We start from the raw sequence: 18,509 nt of genomic DNA, 5'->3' as shown, positions 1-18,509 counted from the left end.
CTTAATTCTCCGTACACCAGCTTGAATCTGTGCAAGGAGAACGATTACCCCTGATGGTGGTCACAGAAAATGTGAAACGGTCAACTGATCTTTTTACTGGCTTTACAAGATTTTCTCGTGGCACAGGCTTACATTAAATACTTATTAGGCTTTTGTAGGATATGCTAATGAACAGTGCAAGTCATAGCTGGTGGAGAACACTAAGGGAGGTCTTACACATTCAATAGCCTTCAGCCAACAGTTCTCTCCTGACTCCCCCATACACGTACATGTTTGGCTTGGCTGAATATGTATGTGCGTTCAATGGGGAGAGCAGAGAAAGCCACTGTCAGATACCTCTGGTGGTGGATTATCTGCCAGGAAAACCAAAGGATCGGGTCAAAATATTCACTCCTCCCGATCCTTCTCTCCCCTGACCTCATCTGTCTGGAGCTCTGCCAGATAGACCCACCATTCTCCCTCAGATTCATCCGACTGTACCCTAATGTGTACCGGTGCCATTTGGGGGAATTCATGAACACATTTTATACACGTGACTTGTCTTTTGGCAGCCTGTGGGGTAAAAACTCAAATGTACCCCATCTAAGGCCTTCCCACATTTCTTACCAGAAATGGCAAGTGCGTCGGAAAATTCTAAATTGTTTTGTGCAAAATGTAGCTTGTGCAAAAATTTTACTCTCTTGTATGCTAGAAAACTGTCGGACATCCTTCAATATAACAATATAACCCCCCCCCCCCCCCCCCCCCCAATGGTTTCGCTTTAGGAAGTTGTTGCCCGTCTGAGAAAAAGAGATAAACTGGTATAGTACTGATAATCTGTCTTTCCTGTATGATGGAAAGTGAAAGGGGTGGTTTGTAGCCGCAACCCAGAGCCACAGTCACACCCTCGCACAAGTCTCAAATTGGTACTTAAACAAATGTTGGGTTACAAAAAGAGGCTTCATAGTGCGACTAAGTTGCCTGTGATTTTGTGATGGAAATTACATCATTACCAGTACATACCCCATCCATTTGTTCTCAGGAAGATACGGCTCCCCAAGAGGTATGTGGCCGGGGCTTACTACCCTTTCCCCTTTTCAGAACACGTGCACACTCAGCTGAGCATGCATGTGTATGGGGAGAGAGAGAGCTGTCAAGTGAACAAGCACATCTCATGTATATTGATTAAAACCATTCTACACGCTGACATTTTGTTGCCTGCTCTGAAAATACACCCGCTCACAGTTCTGTATACACTTTAGGGGAGGTTCACATCACCGTTATAACGGAAAACAAAAATGGAATCCATAACATGGCTATAACAAAAAATAACGGAATCCATAAGACGAAGTCAAAACGGAAGCCTTTAAGAGGCATTCCGTTTTGATCCTTCCTAATACAAATCTATGGGCAGCAAAACGGATCCATCCGGGTTTCTGTTACGCAGGACTGGACTCCTGCATACTGGAAAGCAGGACGGATCCATTCTGCTGCCCATAGACTTGTATTAAGAAGGATCAAAACAGAATGCCTCTTAAAGGCTTCCGTTTTGACTTCCGTCTTATGGATTCCGTTATAAAAGAAAATAACCATGTTATAATGGAAAACAAAAATGGAATCTATAACGGTGATGTGAACAAGCCCTTAGTATGCCTTTATTGTAGAGCTTCTCTTTATATGCTTTATTTTTTTATTCCCTTGCAGGTGCTAAAGGAGGCGTCCCCATCAAACCTCCTCTCACGGGTCTGGTGGTACAGGCCTTTCCAGTACTTTGAAAGGAATGTTCATGGTGTTGTACCTCGTTCCTATCAGTTGCCTAACCTATGGTCATGGCTACCTACCAGGCAGGCGACCTACAGCAGACTGATAAATGAAGCATAGCATCAACTGCAAAAGGCAGTCGGTGTACCGTGCGCCTCCAGAAGTGCTAAGAACTCTTGGACAATGCCATAGACAAAAAACACCTACCATCCCTCTTTATGTTAACTTACCTTGACCCCTTCATTTACCTGGTCAGCACTGTGATAACTCTCCAAAGGACCCACGTCGGAAGCAAACAAGAATTCAACTCCTCATGGACTGGACACAATTTCCTGCCGCCCACGTGGGAACAACATTATCCATAGCCATGCTTGTTTGTATATGAAGAAACCACATAAACCTGTACGATTTTATACCCTGCGTGTGTCTCTTTCCAGTCATGTCTGGGAATAAAGCATTATTTTCTTGGGAAAACATAATTTCATACCACTTACCCTAAATACTGGGCTCCAAGCCATTTTCTAACCAGTGTCTCTATGAAGGCTTTGAAGTATAATGCTGCGGTCCCACAGAATAAATGAGCTATGCTTCAGCAGTTTCTTTTCCTTTTTAAATTTTTTTTTTTTAAATACTTTTAGCGTTTTACTTTAGTTAAAGTCTATTCATCAAACCAGATTTTTTTTTTCCGTGTTTTTCTTTTTTTTTTTTTTTATTATAAATCTCGCCGTATCCAACTTCACCGCTCTGTGGTTTATAGTAGAGCCTTGTTCTTTTACTTTTTGACTTATTTATTATCTTTTTGTGGGACTGCAGCTTTGCGTTCTCCAATCTTTCTACCTGTGGCAGCAATGCTCTGTTTAAAGAAAAAATTATGAAAAAAAGACAATGAGCGGTTAAGTAAATATGGTTTTGTAAAAATCTTTAGCGGCGGTATTGTAGAGTGAATTTTCTAAGTATTTCCTACTTTTATTTTTCAAAAATGACGTTGATAAAGCTAACATTTAAAGATTTTTACATATCAGAGAAGATCTAATTGGAAGAGAGATTTGTAACTGTTTCTAGTGCCTTCCTTGTCTTGATTGTATGGTCAGTAGGGCAGTCTTAAAGAAATGTAATTTTAAAGAAAGTATTCTATGTCTCGTCTGAAAGAAATTCTATAGATCTATATGGAGATGTTATTACATATCTTGTGCGATCACACTTGCAGAACACACTTTAATGCATATTCTACTGTTTGATCTATTCAGAGCGAAAATGTAGAAATTTCATGTTGTAAACTGTAAACTTTCATTTTCATTATTTTCAGTTTTTTTTTTTATTCCAAACTGCTTTTTTAACCCAAAATATTTGTGAAAAGCAGTCACTAAGAAACCTTACAGATTTTTTTTTTTTTTGTGTACTACAAACTCAATCTGGATTTGGGTGGCGTTCATTAAAGGCCATTTTATGATTTCATTTTATTCATTTTGGGCTAAATAATTTTTTCAGTTGGTGTTTCTTTAAAAAATAAATTAATAATCTGCTCATCCAGTTCTGAGTTAAAAAAAATAGTCTGTCTACAAGCTGTGGCTTTGTTTTCTTGGAATCCTGTCATCTGACAGCTCATGTGTAGCTCTTATTCCTGATCTCCTTACCTCATAAATGCTTTTGAAAGCTATATTCTTATCCATTTCATAAGAATTGATCTACAAAGAGTGTTTGACGTTAGGAGATCAGGTACAAGTATTAGGCCCCTTTCACATGAGCAAGTTTTCCGCGCGGGTGCAATGCGTGACGTGAACTCATAGCACCCGCACTGAATCCTGACCCATTCATTTCAATAGGTCTGTGTACATGAGCGTTCTTTTTCACGCAGCCCTGGCCCCATAAAAGTTAATGGGTCTTCAGTGAAAAACGCATTGCTTCCGCAAGCAGGTGCGGACGCAATGCGTTTTTCACTGATGGTTGATGAGATGTTTGCAAACCTTCCGTGGTTTTTTTATCACGTGTGTGAAAAACGCATCAAAACGCATTGCATCTGTTTGAACGCAATCGGAGACAAAGCTTGCAAAATGGTGCGAGTTTCACTGAACGCATCCTGAGCCAATCCGTCACGGCTCTGAAAGAGGCCTTACACCTGAGCAGTCATGATTCAAAGCAAAGTCACAGCTTGCAAACTGACTTTTTTTTTTTTTTTTTTTTTGTTAAACCCTTGTATGATAGAAACGACTGAAATTTTTTAGACCAATTGTTATCATAACACCCCCCCCCCCCCCCCCCCCTGTACATAGTCTTTTAGATTAAAGAATAATTTCAAGGAAAACTATATGATTCGGGCCCTATATAATTCTCATAAATCTTGGTCAGACACTGTAGCGTTTGATTTTTGAGGCTGCCTTTGCGGAGACTTTTGTATGTCCCCATGGCAGCACTTCCTGTCCTTGTGCACTGGCAACTCCGGGCATTCAGACTGTAATTTGTTTCAAATCTTAGTTTTTATTTTTCTAGCAAAAAAAGATGGGATCCATTGGCCAGATTACAGGATGGAAGATGTTGCCATGTGTATACTGGCAAAGAAGCTGTCTCAGCTGATGAAGAAATTCAACATATTAAAACAGGCATGCTCAACCTGCGGCCCTCCAGCTGTTGCAAAACTTTAACTCCAATCATTCCCTGACAGCCTACAGAAGGGCATCGTGGGAGTTGTAGTTTTACAACAGCTGGAGGGCCGCAGGTTGAGCATGCCTGTGTTAAAATATTTAAACCTCTTTCAGGGACTTCAAAGGGTTGTTCAGGGTTAAAATTAGAATTGTGTGTGTGTTGTTTTTTTTTTGTTTGTTTGTTTTTTAATAAATAGCGCCACCCTTCAATGACTGTATCTAGTTTTGCACCTCGGCTCTGTTCATGTGATTTGTAAAGAGATGCAATACTAGATACAGTCCATAGATAAGAGTGGAACTGCTTCAAGAAAAAAGATTCCCGTTTCCTAATCCTAGAATAGAAAAGCCCTTTAAGAGTTGCATTTACGTAGATTTTTCTGAGTTTTCCTTTTAACCATACAGAATTCTAGATTTTTCCTACTTATTTAACATCTCAGCTGGATGCGGTAGGGAACATGCTTTTACTTGGTCTTCTTGAGGTAGTCCTCTCATAGAGTAATATATGGATGGCTGTCGACTGTCCACGTCGGTGGATCCTGTCCTAGACCTCAGGTGCCCCCCTCACATAGCACAGAACCTATTATTGTATATTATTTGCTGTTAATGAACTCCAGCCATCAGTACATTTTCGCTCGGGGGTGGAGTCGTCCATTGTCCTGCTTAGATTTTGATACTCCCGAATAGTCAGGTTTTCTATGTTTTATTTGTGCAGGAAATATGTGCACCAGTGTTTTTTCGCTCAAATCATATTTAAAAGAATAAAAGTATTTGATTATATGATTGCCAATGTACAGGATATAATAGTTTTTTAAGAATGAAGAAATCGATCTATAATTGATATATATATCTATTCTGTATTTTCTGTAAAACAGAGTTTTCTTCTGTGTTTTTCCTTTTTTCTTTGTGTATTCACAGGTTGATATTTGTACTGTAAAAAAAACAACTCTGATTTGAAAATAAAAAGGTTACAGAAAAACTTAAAAGCAAATAGAAAACACTTGAATTGTGTTGTGCTTGTATTCATAGCCTTACCATTAATGCTGGGCAGTATGGATTGGAAATGTCTTTGTCTATTTATGGTGTCTTCTATTTCTGACTTGATATAAAAAACACTTTCTAAAAATGTTGTCCAGATTAGGCTGAGTTCACACTTCAGTTATTTTCATCAGTTATTGTGAGCCAAAACCAGTAGTAAAGCCTGCTCAGAGAAAGGTATAAGGCCCCATGCACACGGCCGTGGCCATATTGCGTCCCGCAGACAGCGGGTCTTTAATACACAGGCACTGGCCATGTGCACCCCACATTCACTTGAAAGGGTCAGCAGTCCAGAAGGTCAGTGTGGAATAAAGGCACGGAAGCACCACGTATTTGTTTGGGGTTTCTGTCTATGCATCTGCACCGCAAAAAAAATTAGTGCATGCACTAGTTTTTTTTTCGCTGTGGATCGCGGACCCCATTTAAGTGAATGGGTCCACGTCTGCATGCAGCAGCCCTACAGTTGGTGCCTGTGCATTGCAGACCACAGTTTGCAGTCTGCACAAGCCTGGCCAGTACACGTTCGTGTGCATGAGTCCTAAGGGAAAGATCTGTAACTGTAATGTGTTCTTCAGACGAACCTAGTATTGGTTCACAATAACTGAGGGCAAAAACTGATCGAATAACTGAAGTGTGAACTCAGCCTTATTTGCTCCAACTGTTTTCACTATTTTGTCCCTTCATTGTTTCCAGAACTGTTAATTAAAGTATATTTATATTTAAGTCATGACTGTCTTGATCGTAATTTGTCCATCCCTGCTATAGTAACATTTCAATCAATGAGAAGTGCTCCAGAGCAGTTTAGTAATGTACACTGCCCGTCCCCAAAAAAAAAAAAAAACGCCACCAAAAATATTTCGTTGCACCGCCTTTAGCTTTGATTACGGCACGCATTCGCTGTGGCATTGTTACGATAAGCTTCTGCAATGTCACAAGATTTATTTCCATCCAGTGTTGCATTAACTTTTCACCAAGATCTTGCATTGATGACGGTAGAGTCTGACCACTGGGCAAAGCCTTCTCCAGCACATCCCAAAGATTCTCAATGGGGTTAAGGTCTGGACTCTATGGTGGCCAATCCATGTGTGACAATGATGTCTCATGCTCCCTGACCCACTCTTTCACAATTTGAGCACGATGAATCCTGGCATTGTCATCTTGGAATATGCCCGTGCCATCAGGGAAGAACAAATCCATTGATGGAATAACCTGGTCATTCAGTATGTTCAGGTTGTCAGCCGACCTCATTCTTGGAGCACATACTGTTGCTGAACCTAGACCTGACCAACTGCAGCAACCCCAGATCATAGCACTGCCCCCACAGGCTTGTACAGTAGGCACTAGGCATGATGGGTGCGTCACTTCATCTGCCTCTCTTCTTACCCTGATGCACCCATCACTCTGGACTCATCAGACCACATGACCTTTCATTGCTCCAGAGTCCAATCTTTATGCTCCCTAGCAAATTGAAACCTTTTTTTTTCTGGTTTGCCTCACTGATTAGTGGTTTTCTTTTTCAGTCCCAATCCCTTGAGTTCCCTTCGCATTTTGTGTGTGGAAATGCTCTTACTTTCACTATTAAACATAGCCCTGAGTTCTACTGTTGTCTTTTCTTCGATTTGATTTCACCAAACGTTTAAGTGATCGCCGATCACGATCATTCAGGATTTTTTCCCCGCCACATTTCTTCCTTGAACACAATGGGTCCCCACTATCCTTCCAGTTAGGCCTCATGCACATGACCGCTGTGTGCATCCGTGTCCGTTATTCAATTTTTCGTGATTTTCTACTGTTGTGTGCATGAGGCCTTAACGTGATAATGCGTTGGACAGTTCTTAACCCAATTTTAGTAGTTTCTACAATCTCCTTTGATGTTTTCTCTGCTTGATGCATGCCAATGATTTGACCCTTCTCAAACAGACTAACATCTTTTCCACGACCACGAGATGTCTTTCGACCTGGTTGTTTAAGAAATGAGAAGCAACTCATTGCACCAGTTGGGGTTAAATAACTTGTTGCCAGCTGAAAGATAATCGCCAATGCAGTAATTATCCAATAGGAGGCTCATAGCTATTGGCTTAGTTGAATCCAGGTGGCAACTTTTTTTTTGGGACAATGTAAAGAGTATGTGACTATGAATGGGTGCTGCTAAGCCTGAATGACTGACTCACCCAGTCAGAAAGAAGTTATAATGTATATAGAGAGGCTGAGCACTCTCCCAATGGACCACACAGACTATTCAAAGATTATTGTATTTATTACACCAATATATAAATAAAAAGTATATAATAAACATTTATACATAATAAAAAATTTCCGTCCTAATAAAAATATATATACGTAAAAGTTAAAACTGTTCAGATTAAGAACATAAATAATTGAATGGTGGTGGCTTACAAAAGAATACTATATGCAACTTGGATGAAAAAATGTCCTGATTAAAAGGAAAGAAAATCGATAAATATCGAAGTGTGATCGATTTTCTTTTCTTTCAATCAGGACATTTTTTCATCCAAGTTGCATATAGTATTCTTTTGTAAGCCACCGCCATTCAATTATTTATGCTCTTAATCTGAAGTTTTAACTTTTACGTATATATTTTTATTAGGAAATTTTTTATTGTGTATTTTGTTTATTATATACTTTTTATTTATATATTGGTGTAATAAATAAAATAATCTTTGAATAGTCTCTGTGTGGTCCATTGGGAGAGTGCTCAGCATCTCTATATACATTTTTTTGGGGACAGGCAGTGTAGTAGACTGCCAAGAGTGAAAGTTATGTAAAAGTTGTCTTCATTAGAAATTTTTTTTTTTTTCTAGTTCAGTATTTATTTTTCAAATCTAGAGCAAAGAAGAACATTACAATCAAGTAATTAGAATTATAATGTGTCGAGGAAAAAAAACTGAACAAGAAAATGGTAGGAGGGAAGGGTGGGCAGGTTGAGAGATGCAAGTAGTTTTGGTTTGTGCCGTGGCTTGATATTGATGACTAGGAATGAGCGAATTAACTTCGGATGAAACATCCAAAGTCTATTCGCATAAAACTTAGTTCTAATACTGTACGGAGCAGGATCTCCGTACAGAATTAGAATGTATTATCTCTGATGAGCCGAAGTTATTGCTTTGTGCAGGGCTGGCCTTAGGTGTTCAGGCGCCCTGTGCAAGCTAACCTTGTGGCGCCCCCCCCCACACTAAAAAAAAAAAAAAAGTGTGGCAATATTGTGGAAAACTTAGTTACTTGGCTTGGCCCTTGGGGATCTCGGACGCCACTTCCACACTTTGGCCGTGGGCTCAGTGGAGCTGATGAGGTGTTTTATCCTAATGAGAAAGATTTCATAAGTATTTGGAGAAGGGGCAGAGGAATAGCAGAGCAGGGAGAGGCTGGTGCTGCTACTAGGGGGTCATACCATGGGGGAGTAATAAAGCCCACCATAATGCCCCCCCCAGTAGTAATAATTCTCCTTATAATGTGACAGTGCAAAAAATTCTCCAGTAGATGCCCTCAGTGTCCCTAATTTGCAAGTATAAAATACCCCTTCTTAGTGCCCCCCGTAGATGACCCAATAGTACTCCTCTCCCCCCCTTCCCCATAGTACCCACCATGTGTCCCAGTATAAAATTGTACTGTACAGAGGGCCCATATAAAATACCCCTTCTTTGTGGCCTCAGTAGATGCCCTTATAGTGCCCCCAATCATGTGCCAGTATTAACCGCCCCCCTCCTGTGCCAGTAAAAATAGCCCCCTATGCCAGTAATAGCAGCCCCCCTGTGCCAGTAATAGCAGCCCCCAGTAATAAGAGCCCCTCTGTGCCAGTAATAACAGCCCCCAGTAATAACAGCCCCTCTGTGCCAGTAATAACAGCCCCTCTGTGCCAGTAATAACAGCCCCCAGTAATAAGAGCCCCTCTGTGTCAGTAATAACAGCCCCTCTGTGTCAGTAATAACAGCCCCTCTGTACCAGTAATAACAGCCCCCCCTTTGCCATTAATAACAGCCCTTCCTTTGCCAGTAATAACAGCCCCCCCTTTGCCAGTAATACCAGCGCCCCCCTTTGCCAGTAATAACAGCCCCCCTTTGCCAGTAATAACAGCCCTCCCCCCCCTTTGCCAGTAATAACAGCCCCCCCCCCCCCTCTTTGCCAGTAATAACAAACAGCCCCCCCTTTGCCGGTAATAACAGCCTCCGCCAGTAAAAGTATTGTACATAATAAAAAAAAAACACATACCGTACTTACCTCCATGTCAGTGATGCGATGCAGGCCTCTTCTGGCCTGTGCCCCACGCTGTATGGCTCAGGCGGCACTAGGCCGGCAGCCTATCAGAGGAAGGGAAAGGGACATGCCTCTCCCTCCCCTACCGCAGCACAGGCAGGCATCTGTATCGCTGTCCTGAGAACGGCGATACAGATGACTGGAGATGAGCGCTTCCACAATGGAACTGCGAGCTTTCGGCCGCTCGGCGCCCCTGTTGCTATGGCGCCCTGTGCGGCCGCACACCCCAAAGGCCGGCCCTGCCTTTGTGCAATAACTTCATAATTTAATTTGTACTGTAAAAAAAACAGATGCGCCCTCTCTTGCCTGATCTCCAAACTGGAAGTGGTGTCAATTTTGTCCTGACAGCAAAACAACAACATATCGCGAGACTGTAACTAAACTCTAAAAAGCTGCAATACCCATCACAACCACTGGGCGGTGAGTGCTCCACAGTTACCAGTACTCTCATACAGCGGCATATGCGTTCCAAATGAAGGACGTGATGTCACTATGCGTTCCAAATCACCGGAAGTGACGTTTTTTCAGTGTGTTTCAAACCCCTGATGTGACGTCTTTCTGTGCGTTCCAAACTCCGGATGTGACGCTTATCTGACTGTCACAGGACCTGAAATGACGCCGGACAGACACTTAAGGCGCCAGGCTTTAAATAATCAGCGCGCCCATACAAAATTCAGCCATGTTAGCTCCTCCATCAGACGGCGTAAGCTCGGTCATAGTCCCCATCAGCATACATCACTCTGATGTGGACACTTGCGACTGACCATAACCTTATGGGAGCTAAGTATCACTTTTCTTTTTTTCTTTGATCTTCATCTATGATCTATGCTACACATCTTGATTATTACCCCCTGATGAGCCGTTGTTGCGGTAGAAACGCGTCGGGGTGTGTGCATTTCTATATATTTATTTAGTTTCCTGTATAGGTATATTTAGAGACTAATAACAAGTAGTCTAACCCACAATATGGGATATAGGGTCGTTCTAGGGGTATAATAGGTCTAGGCACGAGGACAGGGCACTCCCACCATCAGGAGGTGTCCCTGGGCTGAGTTAGCCATAGGGTTGTAATTAGGGACATATTGATCCCTTTTACAACAGTAACCCACATACCTGTACCAGTAATACCTATACCTTTTCCCTTGTAATACGGCCTGTGATAAAGAAGAAAAAAATCTTTCTTTTTTGTTTTTCTGTGAATTTAATTGTCACGGTATTAGTCTGTGTAAACAAGTTTCACCAGGGCAATTTTAGCCTACTACCCGTTTATGAAATTAAAGGTATTTTTAGCAGAGCACGTCAAACTTTGATATATATACACACAGACACTTCAGGGGGCATTATAATACAGGGCACAGTACAGGGGAGTTATAACTACAGAGGGCATTAGAACTACATGGGGACCTGCAGGGGCGGCATTATAAATACCGAGGGCGCTATGGTGATATTATTACTTGGGAATCGTTGCGTTGCTCGTTATTAAAGGAGACTGCTGCTATTACATGTAGCGATCTCCATACTATTGGGAGGAGCAAACACTAATGCCATTGCTCCTCCCCATATAGAATGGGTTGGGAAAGGGTTAAATCACTCACAGTCCCAAAGTTGTATTTTACACTTTTATTCCTTTTGCAGTATTATTTTTATTAACTGTCTTTCTGTGTTCATTGTGCCTACAGTCATATTTTTACTTTATGATTAAAATATCAAACCCAACCAATAAAAAAATGTAAGTGGAACAGAACCAGGGCATGTAGTGCTCTGTGGAAAGTGTTTTTTTTTTCTTCTAAAAATAAGCACCGCCTCAGGGACCCAAGACAATAAGAATGTTTTGTGTTATGTTTTCCAATAGCAACATGAATGGGCTTCTATAACTTATCTAACTTGTAATCAGGCCTCATCCACAAGACAGGGAAATACAGAGACTGAAATACTGTACATCAGCCCCTCCCCCGCCTCTCTGGCTGCAGTGTGCAGTATGTACACAGAGCAGAGCTCCTTATCTCTGTATCTGTATAACACTCTATACAGATACATACAATAGCTTCATAGACAGGATCACACAAGGTAGGATTAAAAACACAGGTCAGCAGACAGTATCACTCTATACACATACATATAATAGCTTCCTAGACAGTATCACACCTAATAGGATTAGATACAGAGCTCAGCAGACAGTATCACACATGAAAGGATTAGATACACAGCTCAGCAGGCAGTATCACTCATGATAGGATTAGATACACAGCTCAGCAGATAGTATTACACACGGTAGGATTTAATACGCAGCTCAGCAGGCAGTATCACCCATGAAAGGATTAGATACACAGCTCAGCAGACAGTATCACACATGAAAGGATTAGATACACAGCTCAGCAGACAGTATCACACATGAAAGGATTAGATACACAGCTCAGCAGACAGTATCACACATGAAAGGATTAGATACACAGCTCAGCAGACAGTATCACCCATGATAGGATTAGATACACAGCTCAGCAGGCAGTATCACCCATGAAAGGATTAGATACACAGCTCAGCAGGCAGTATCACCCATGATAGGATTAAATACACAGCTCAGCAGGCAGTATCACCCATGATAGGATTAGATACACAGCTCAGCAGGCAGTATCACACATGAAAGGATTAGATACACAGCTCAGCAGACAGTATCACACATGAAAGGATTAGATACACAGCTCAGCAGACAGTATCACACATGAAAGGATTAGATACACAGCTCAGCAGACAGTATCACCCATGATAGGATTAGATACACAGCTCAGCAGGCAGTATCACCCATGAAAGGATTAGATACACAGCTCAGCAGGCAGTATCACCCATGATAGGATTAAATACACAGCTCAGCAGGCAGTATCACCCATGATAGGATTAGATACACAGCTCAGCAGGCAGTATCACCCATGATAGGATTAGATACACAGCTCAGCAGGCAGTATCACTCATGATAGGATTAGATACACAGCTCAGCAGATAGTATTACACACGGTAGGATTTAATACGCAGCTCAGCAGGCAGTATCACACAGGATAGGCTTAGACACACGACTCTGCAGACAGTATCACACATGGCAAGATTCGATACACAGCTCAGCAGACAGTATCACACCGAATAGAATGAAATGCACAACTCTGCAAACAATATCACACATGATAGGATTAGATACACAGCTCTGCAGACAATCAATAAGTATTTTAAATGTCATGCAAAAATTGCGGTATATACTGACACCCAATGTGCCTGAATTGTATTTGTAACATGTAATGGGACTGTTAAAAGTATATAATAATCTCTGCATAATACTGTGGTTGGTGTGTGTTATTTAGAATATAATAAATATAATACTAGACTAGCACTGTATACTAAAAAGATTATAATCAATAAGTTCCTTTATTGGACATCCATAAACGGTATATCATTAAAGACATACACAAAAGCAGTAATCATGGAAACACGACAGTGTTACAAACAGATGTATAAAAACAGAGAAGGCTCCAGACCAAACAAGGGACTAATATCCCCCCACAGCAGTTATAGCGTATGCCCCAAGAGGAAGCGTGAAGCGAAACGATCGTCGGGCGGCTGCTTCAGACCAGAGTCAGTAAGGAATGTGTTTTGTTGTACTTTGTGCACTTTAACTTTTTCTCTCCCCCTGCAGTCTGTGTTGTGTGGGGCTGCACGCAGGTTCACACCACCTTATAGGTTGGTGCATTTTACTACATGAGCCCCACTCAACTGGAACTGCTATAACTGCGGTGGGGGGTTATTAGTCCCTTGTTTGGTCTGGAGCCTTCTCTGTTTTTATACATTTGTTTGTAACACTGTCGTGTTGCCATGATTACTGCTTTTGTGTATGTTTTTAATGATATACCGTTTATGGATGTCCAATAAAGGAACTTATTGATTATAATATTCTATCCAATTTAGATATAACGTCTTTTCGTGATGCACATCTCAGGACATGTTGAGATAAGTGATCAGTTAAGTGTGGACACATCTGTAGTACCAACCAAATAATTGTGTCCAGCCTCAGGTCAGACCACCACCATGCCCCGTCAGCTTTCTCAAGATGCTATTGACAAAGTAATTGTTGCTGAACAAGGGTTAGCTTAGAGACTTACTAGACTAAAGCTATGCTTCAGGTATTAACAACAGCATAGCAGAAACACCCTACAAGTCCAGCAATTCTGGAGCCATCACAATATAACCCTTGTCAAAGTTGCTCACATCCTTATTCTTTCCAATTTTTTTCCAGCTTTTAACAGATCTTCAAAAACGTATTCTATATTTTGATACCTAATATATTCCACCCCTTGACAGGTGCCATGATAATCAGTTATCCACTGGACCGGTAAAAGAGTTTAAAGCTATGTATTTTGCGGCCTATATGGTGCATGCCAAAGCCATTTTATGACTCTCCTTTTTCTATTTCCTTTTCAAAACTATTGAGGTATGTGCATAGTGTGTCTATAACATAATACGTTTGGAGTTCTTCACGTCTACAGTACCTGTATGTGCATGTACATCAACTTTGGATACCAGGACACAACCAGGAGACAGCACACCAGCGCAGATAACACATTGTAAATGAGTAAGGGCCCTTTTACGTGGGATGAGGATCGGGCCAATATCTGACGTTCATACGAAAGCTCGATCCCAATAATTGGCCCATGTAAATGTTCTGTCAATTACCTTCTATCAATTTATTGGGTGATCACATCCTGTATGTAGCACCAAAAAGCCTTGCTTGTGGCAGCACATCACCCTGCGTAAACATGGATGTGCTGACCGCAACCAAAGAAACGAAGGGAACAAACAATCGTAGTAACGATCACTCATCCCAAGGGCAGACCAGTGAACTTAAAGTAGCCCTGGAAAAAAAATAAAAATAAAGTTGCCCACCTTCTGTATGTGGGTTCAAATTGACATAAGGTGGGGCAATACAAGTAGATGGGGCCTACACCAGTTGGCAGGTCAGTAATAGTGCAACACAGAATACCATTCCACAGAACCAAATATCCCAGTGAAGCACAGAATACCTCCTCCTCTAATGGTCTCTAATATGGCTATGAAGCAGGGGGGTTAGGAGGTAAGATGAGGGTCACAACATCAAGCCAGCCCTACCTTCACAATGCTGCCCGGACTTTCTCTAATAATGACCCCTGCAGTTCCCCAGTAGTATTTACCCAGCCGGCGACAGTGAGGAGTACTCAGGTGGTGGTGGTGCTATGGGCATCGGCCCACCAGGAAAATTTCATGTAGGGCCTCTGGCCATCTTCATCTCGATACAGCAGTGATGATTGGTGTCTATAAATGCAGCTAACAAATGGGCAGTGATTGGTAATGAATGTTCCTCATTTTGATTATTGCCCTGTGTAGCGGCTCATGGTACAAGGACCCTAAGGTTGACCTCTTATTGTTTGAAAATTCTAAATTGTTTGCCATAGACAAGCACCGAGCAAACTGTCTTGTCAAAAGAATAATGAATTTCTAAAGAGGTTTTATAAAATAGGGATGTCAGTATGATTATGATTGGCCTGGCTCACAATGACAGTACCTCTGCCCGCATAGAGCTAATGGTCAGTAAATGATGAGATGAAAGCAGAAGCATTATATAAACTGATGTCCTTAGTCATCCAAATTAACTGATTTCATCTGTGCAGAACACAGAGGGACAAGGTTTCTGCCTGTCAACAAAACATACTTGAGACGTGACCACGAGACATGAACTTATCCTACGAGGGCTGTAGGGTGTCAGATTATGTCACTGAGTGATAAAATGGATGAGGGTATATCCACGCAGGATGTAGAATACAGCAGATTTAGCGACAGAAATGGCGGTGGACTTCCCGCTCAGCATTGCAAAAGATGAAATCTGACATAGAGTTCTGCAGCGCAATCTGATAAAGATTTAGTTTAAGATTAAGTTAAAGTTACATTATCAGAGAGGTTTCAGACACACGCTCTAGGTCCAAGAGACCAATTAAAATTTTCTGTTTGCTAAAAATAGCGTGGTAACCTCCTGTAGGATCTTATTATTTGTTAAAAATATTATTCTGCAGCGCAATCTGACACAATGAAAATTTCAAATCCACACCGCCGGTCAGTTTACGCTGCAGAATTTTTTTTGCAGCCTGTGGGTTAGATTTCTTAAAATCTCATCCACTTTGCTGGTACTGCGGACTTGCCGCACACAAATCCTATGTTTCCATCACATCTGAACATATCCTTGAAATAACATGAATAATAAGTGTGTTTATGCATGTGCAGCAGAGCTGAGTTTATCTCTGGCAGCCGGATAGTGCTGTGTGTTGTCTACAGATCTGCACATTAAAATGACTTATTCATCGGCCGTGCACAAACGTTCTGCATGGCTGCGTTTGTACATGTGTTCATCGAGTGTGTGTACACATCTGCTCCAACTTTTTTTTTTTTTTATTAGAAATGTTATGCTGTTTTAGATGATGCAGAGAGGTGGCTGTTTTTATTTTATCTGGTTTGCATTAATAAAAGGTGCAGAAAAAAATTGAGATATTTTTAAACCTGCAGACAAAGCTGTGCAGGAATCTCTGGATTCAGGACGACATCGCCCTCTGCTGGTTATGTGTCCTCTATGGCTTATTACACAACAGATTATTATTTCTATTGTATGTTAGTGTTTGTATTATGTAATGTTTGTCATGACTTATGCTACTATGCCGCTGCCATTATACTGCTAGTGTAAAGCACAGCTTAGGCTACTTTCACACTCGCGTTTGGTGCGGATCCGTCATGGATATGCACAGACGGATCCGTTCAGATAATACAAACATCTGCATCCGTTCAGAACGGATTTGTTTGTAACATAGCCAGGACGGATCCATCTTAAACTCCATTGAAAGTCAATGGAGGACGGATCCGTTTTCTATTATGCCAGATTGTGTCATAGAAAACGGATCCGTCCCCATTGACTTACATTGTGTGTCGGGACGGATCTGTTTGGCTCAGTTTCGTCAGACGGACACCAAAACGCTGTAAGCAGCGTTTTAGTATCCGCCTCCAAAGCGGAATGGAGACTGATTGGAGGCAAACTGATGCATTCTGAGCGGATCCTTTTTTAATTCAAAATGCATTAGGGCAAAACTGATCTGTTTTGGACCGCTTGTGAGAGCCCTGAACGGATCTCACAAACGGAAAGCCAAAACGCCAGTGTGAAAGTAGCCTTACCCATAACGCGTTTTATAGAAACTATGCGAAATCAGACATTTAATAAATACAGTTTTGAGTAAATTGACTAGTTTTAAATTAGGGAATGTCATCTCGCTCTTGTAAATTATTTGTTGTGCCCATATTCTCTTCTTCCATGTGTTTGCTTATTATTTTAGCATGGAAGAATGGGATTTCTTGTGAGAGGCCATGTTCCGTTAGTCCAGGAACATGGCCTCTCACAAGAAATCCCATTCTTCCATGTCGTATACATACCTATACAGCACATGAAATGGGTGTACCTGTAAGGGTAAGGGCTCATTTACACGACCGTATGAACGAGTCCGCAGCAATTTTGCGGAATGGGTGTGGACCCATTCACTTAAATGGGGCCGTAAAAGATGCAGACAGCACATTGGGTGGCGTCCGCATCTGTAGTTTATTTCCGCGGCCTCGCAAAAAATATAGAGAATGTCCTATTCTTGTCTGCAATTGCAGACAAGAATTTTGTATGATAGTGGTTGCCATGTGCGTACGCAAATTGCAGAATGCACACGTGCCGGTAGGGTCGTGTGAATTTAGCCTTAATCTGTTTTCATTCACTCAACCATCCACTCAGATCGATCATAATTCACAAGACAGGATTCTGCCAACATCTGGCCAGTTCTGGGGTGATAGGAACTCAAAACTCTTATACAGATGTGTTACTGGGGTATTCCAACCATAAACAATGGGGTCTCTATTTCCACTTAAAGGGGTTGTCCGGGATAAAAAAAACATGGCCACTTTCTTCCAAAAACAGGACCACACCTGTCCATAGGTTGAGTCTGGTATTGTATCTTAGCTCCTTTGGAGTCAATGGGGCAGATCTGCAATACTGCACGCAACTAGGGATCAGCGAATCAACTTTGGATGAAACATTCAAAGTCGAATCACATAAAACCTTGGTCCTATGAGTCGAAGTTTACTTTATTATTTTTCTACTCTAAAAAAACATTTCCCGAACTCGGGTTTGGTTCCAAGCGGTACCTTGGAACCAAACTTGAGTTCGGGAAATGTTTTTTTTTACAGTAGAAATCAATTTATGCAGTTATTCATTCGCTCATGCCTACACACAACGCATGGATAGGTGTAATGCTTCTAATCCTGGACAACCCCTTCAATGCCACCTTAGGATGCTGCGTTACTTACGTATTTATACAGAATCTAAAATATAAGGCATACGAATTACAATAGACTTCTAAGCAGATTGTTGCAATAATTCATAAAACAATTCATTATACCTTGTATCAAATACCTAAAAAGTATATGAAATGAAAAAAAGCAGTTGATCCCATTATAAATGAAACAAAAAAAGAGCCATAATAATAGGATCAGCTTCTGTATCATTATTTTATGTCTATTATTATCATTTTGTAGGTTATTTCTGGTGTCACTTTGAGAAAATCTATATACAGGTGAAACTCGATAAATTAAAATATCGTACAAAAGTCCAGTTATTTCAGTAATGCAAATTAAAAGGAATTGCATTAATGCAGCTTAAAATTAGAATTTTGTGAAAAAGTTCAATATTCTAGGCTCAAAGTGTCACACTCTAGTCAGCTAATTAATCCATAT

General features: G+C 41.1%; 1 protein-coding gene across 3 annotated transcripts in view; it reads left to right on the top strand.

Annotated features, from left to right (window-relative positions):
- The window catches only part of SGMS1 (sphingomyelin synthase 1), a 276,959-nt gene extending 270,818 nt beyond the window's left edge, over positions 1 to 6,141 (top strand). For all 3 annotated transcript variants that reach the window (XM_044296266.1, XM_044296268.1, XM_044296267.1), the window contains one exon: positions 1,684 to 6,141. In XM_044296266.1, the coding sequence (XP_044152201.1) occupies positions 1,684 to 1,860 (177 nt within the window). In that variant the 3' untranslated portion in view covers positions 1,861 to 6,141. The remainder of the gene's footprint in view (positions 1 to 1,683) is intronic.
- The last annotated feature ends 12,368 nt before the right edge of the window (positions 6,142 to 18,509 follow it).

The sequence above is a fragment of the Bufo gargarizans genome, chromosome 6, assembly GCF_014858855.1.
Source record: "Bufo gargarizans isolate SCDJY-AF-19 chromosome 6, ASM1485885v1, whole genome shotgun sequence".
Lineage (NCBI taxonomy): Eukaryota > Metazoa > Chordata > Amphibia > Anura > Bufonidae > Bufo > Bufo gargarizans.
The sequence above is the reverse complement of the archived record's forward strand: the minus strand, read 5'-3'. Positions and strand labels throughout refer to the sequence as shown.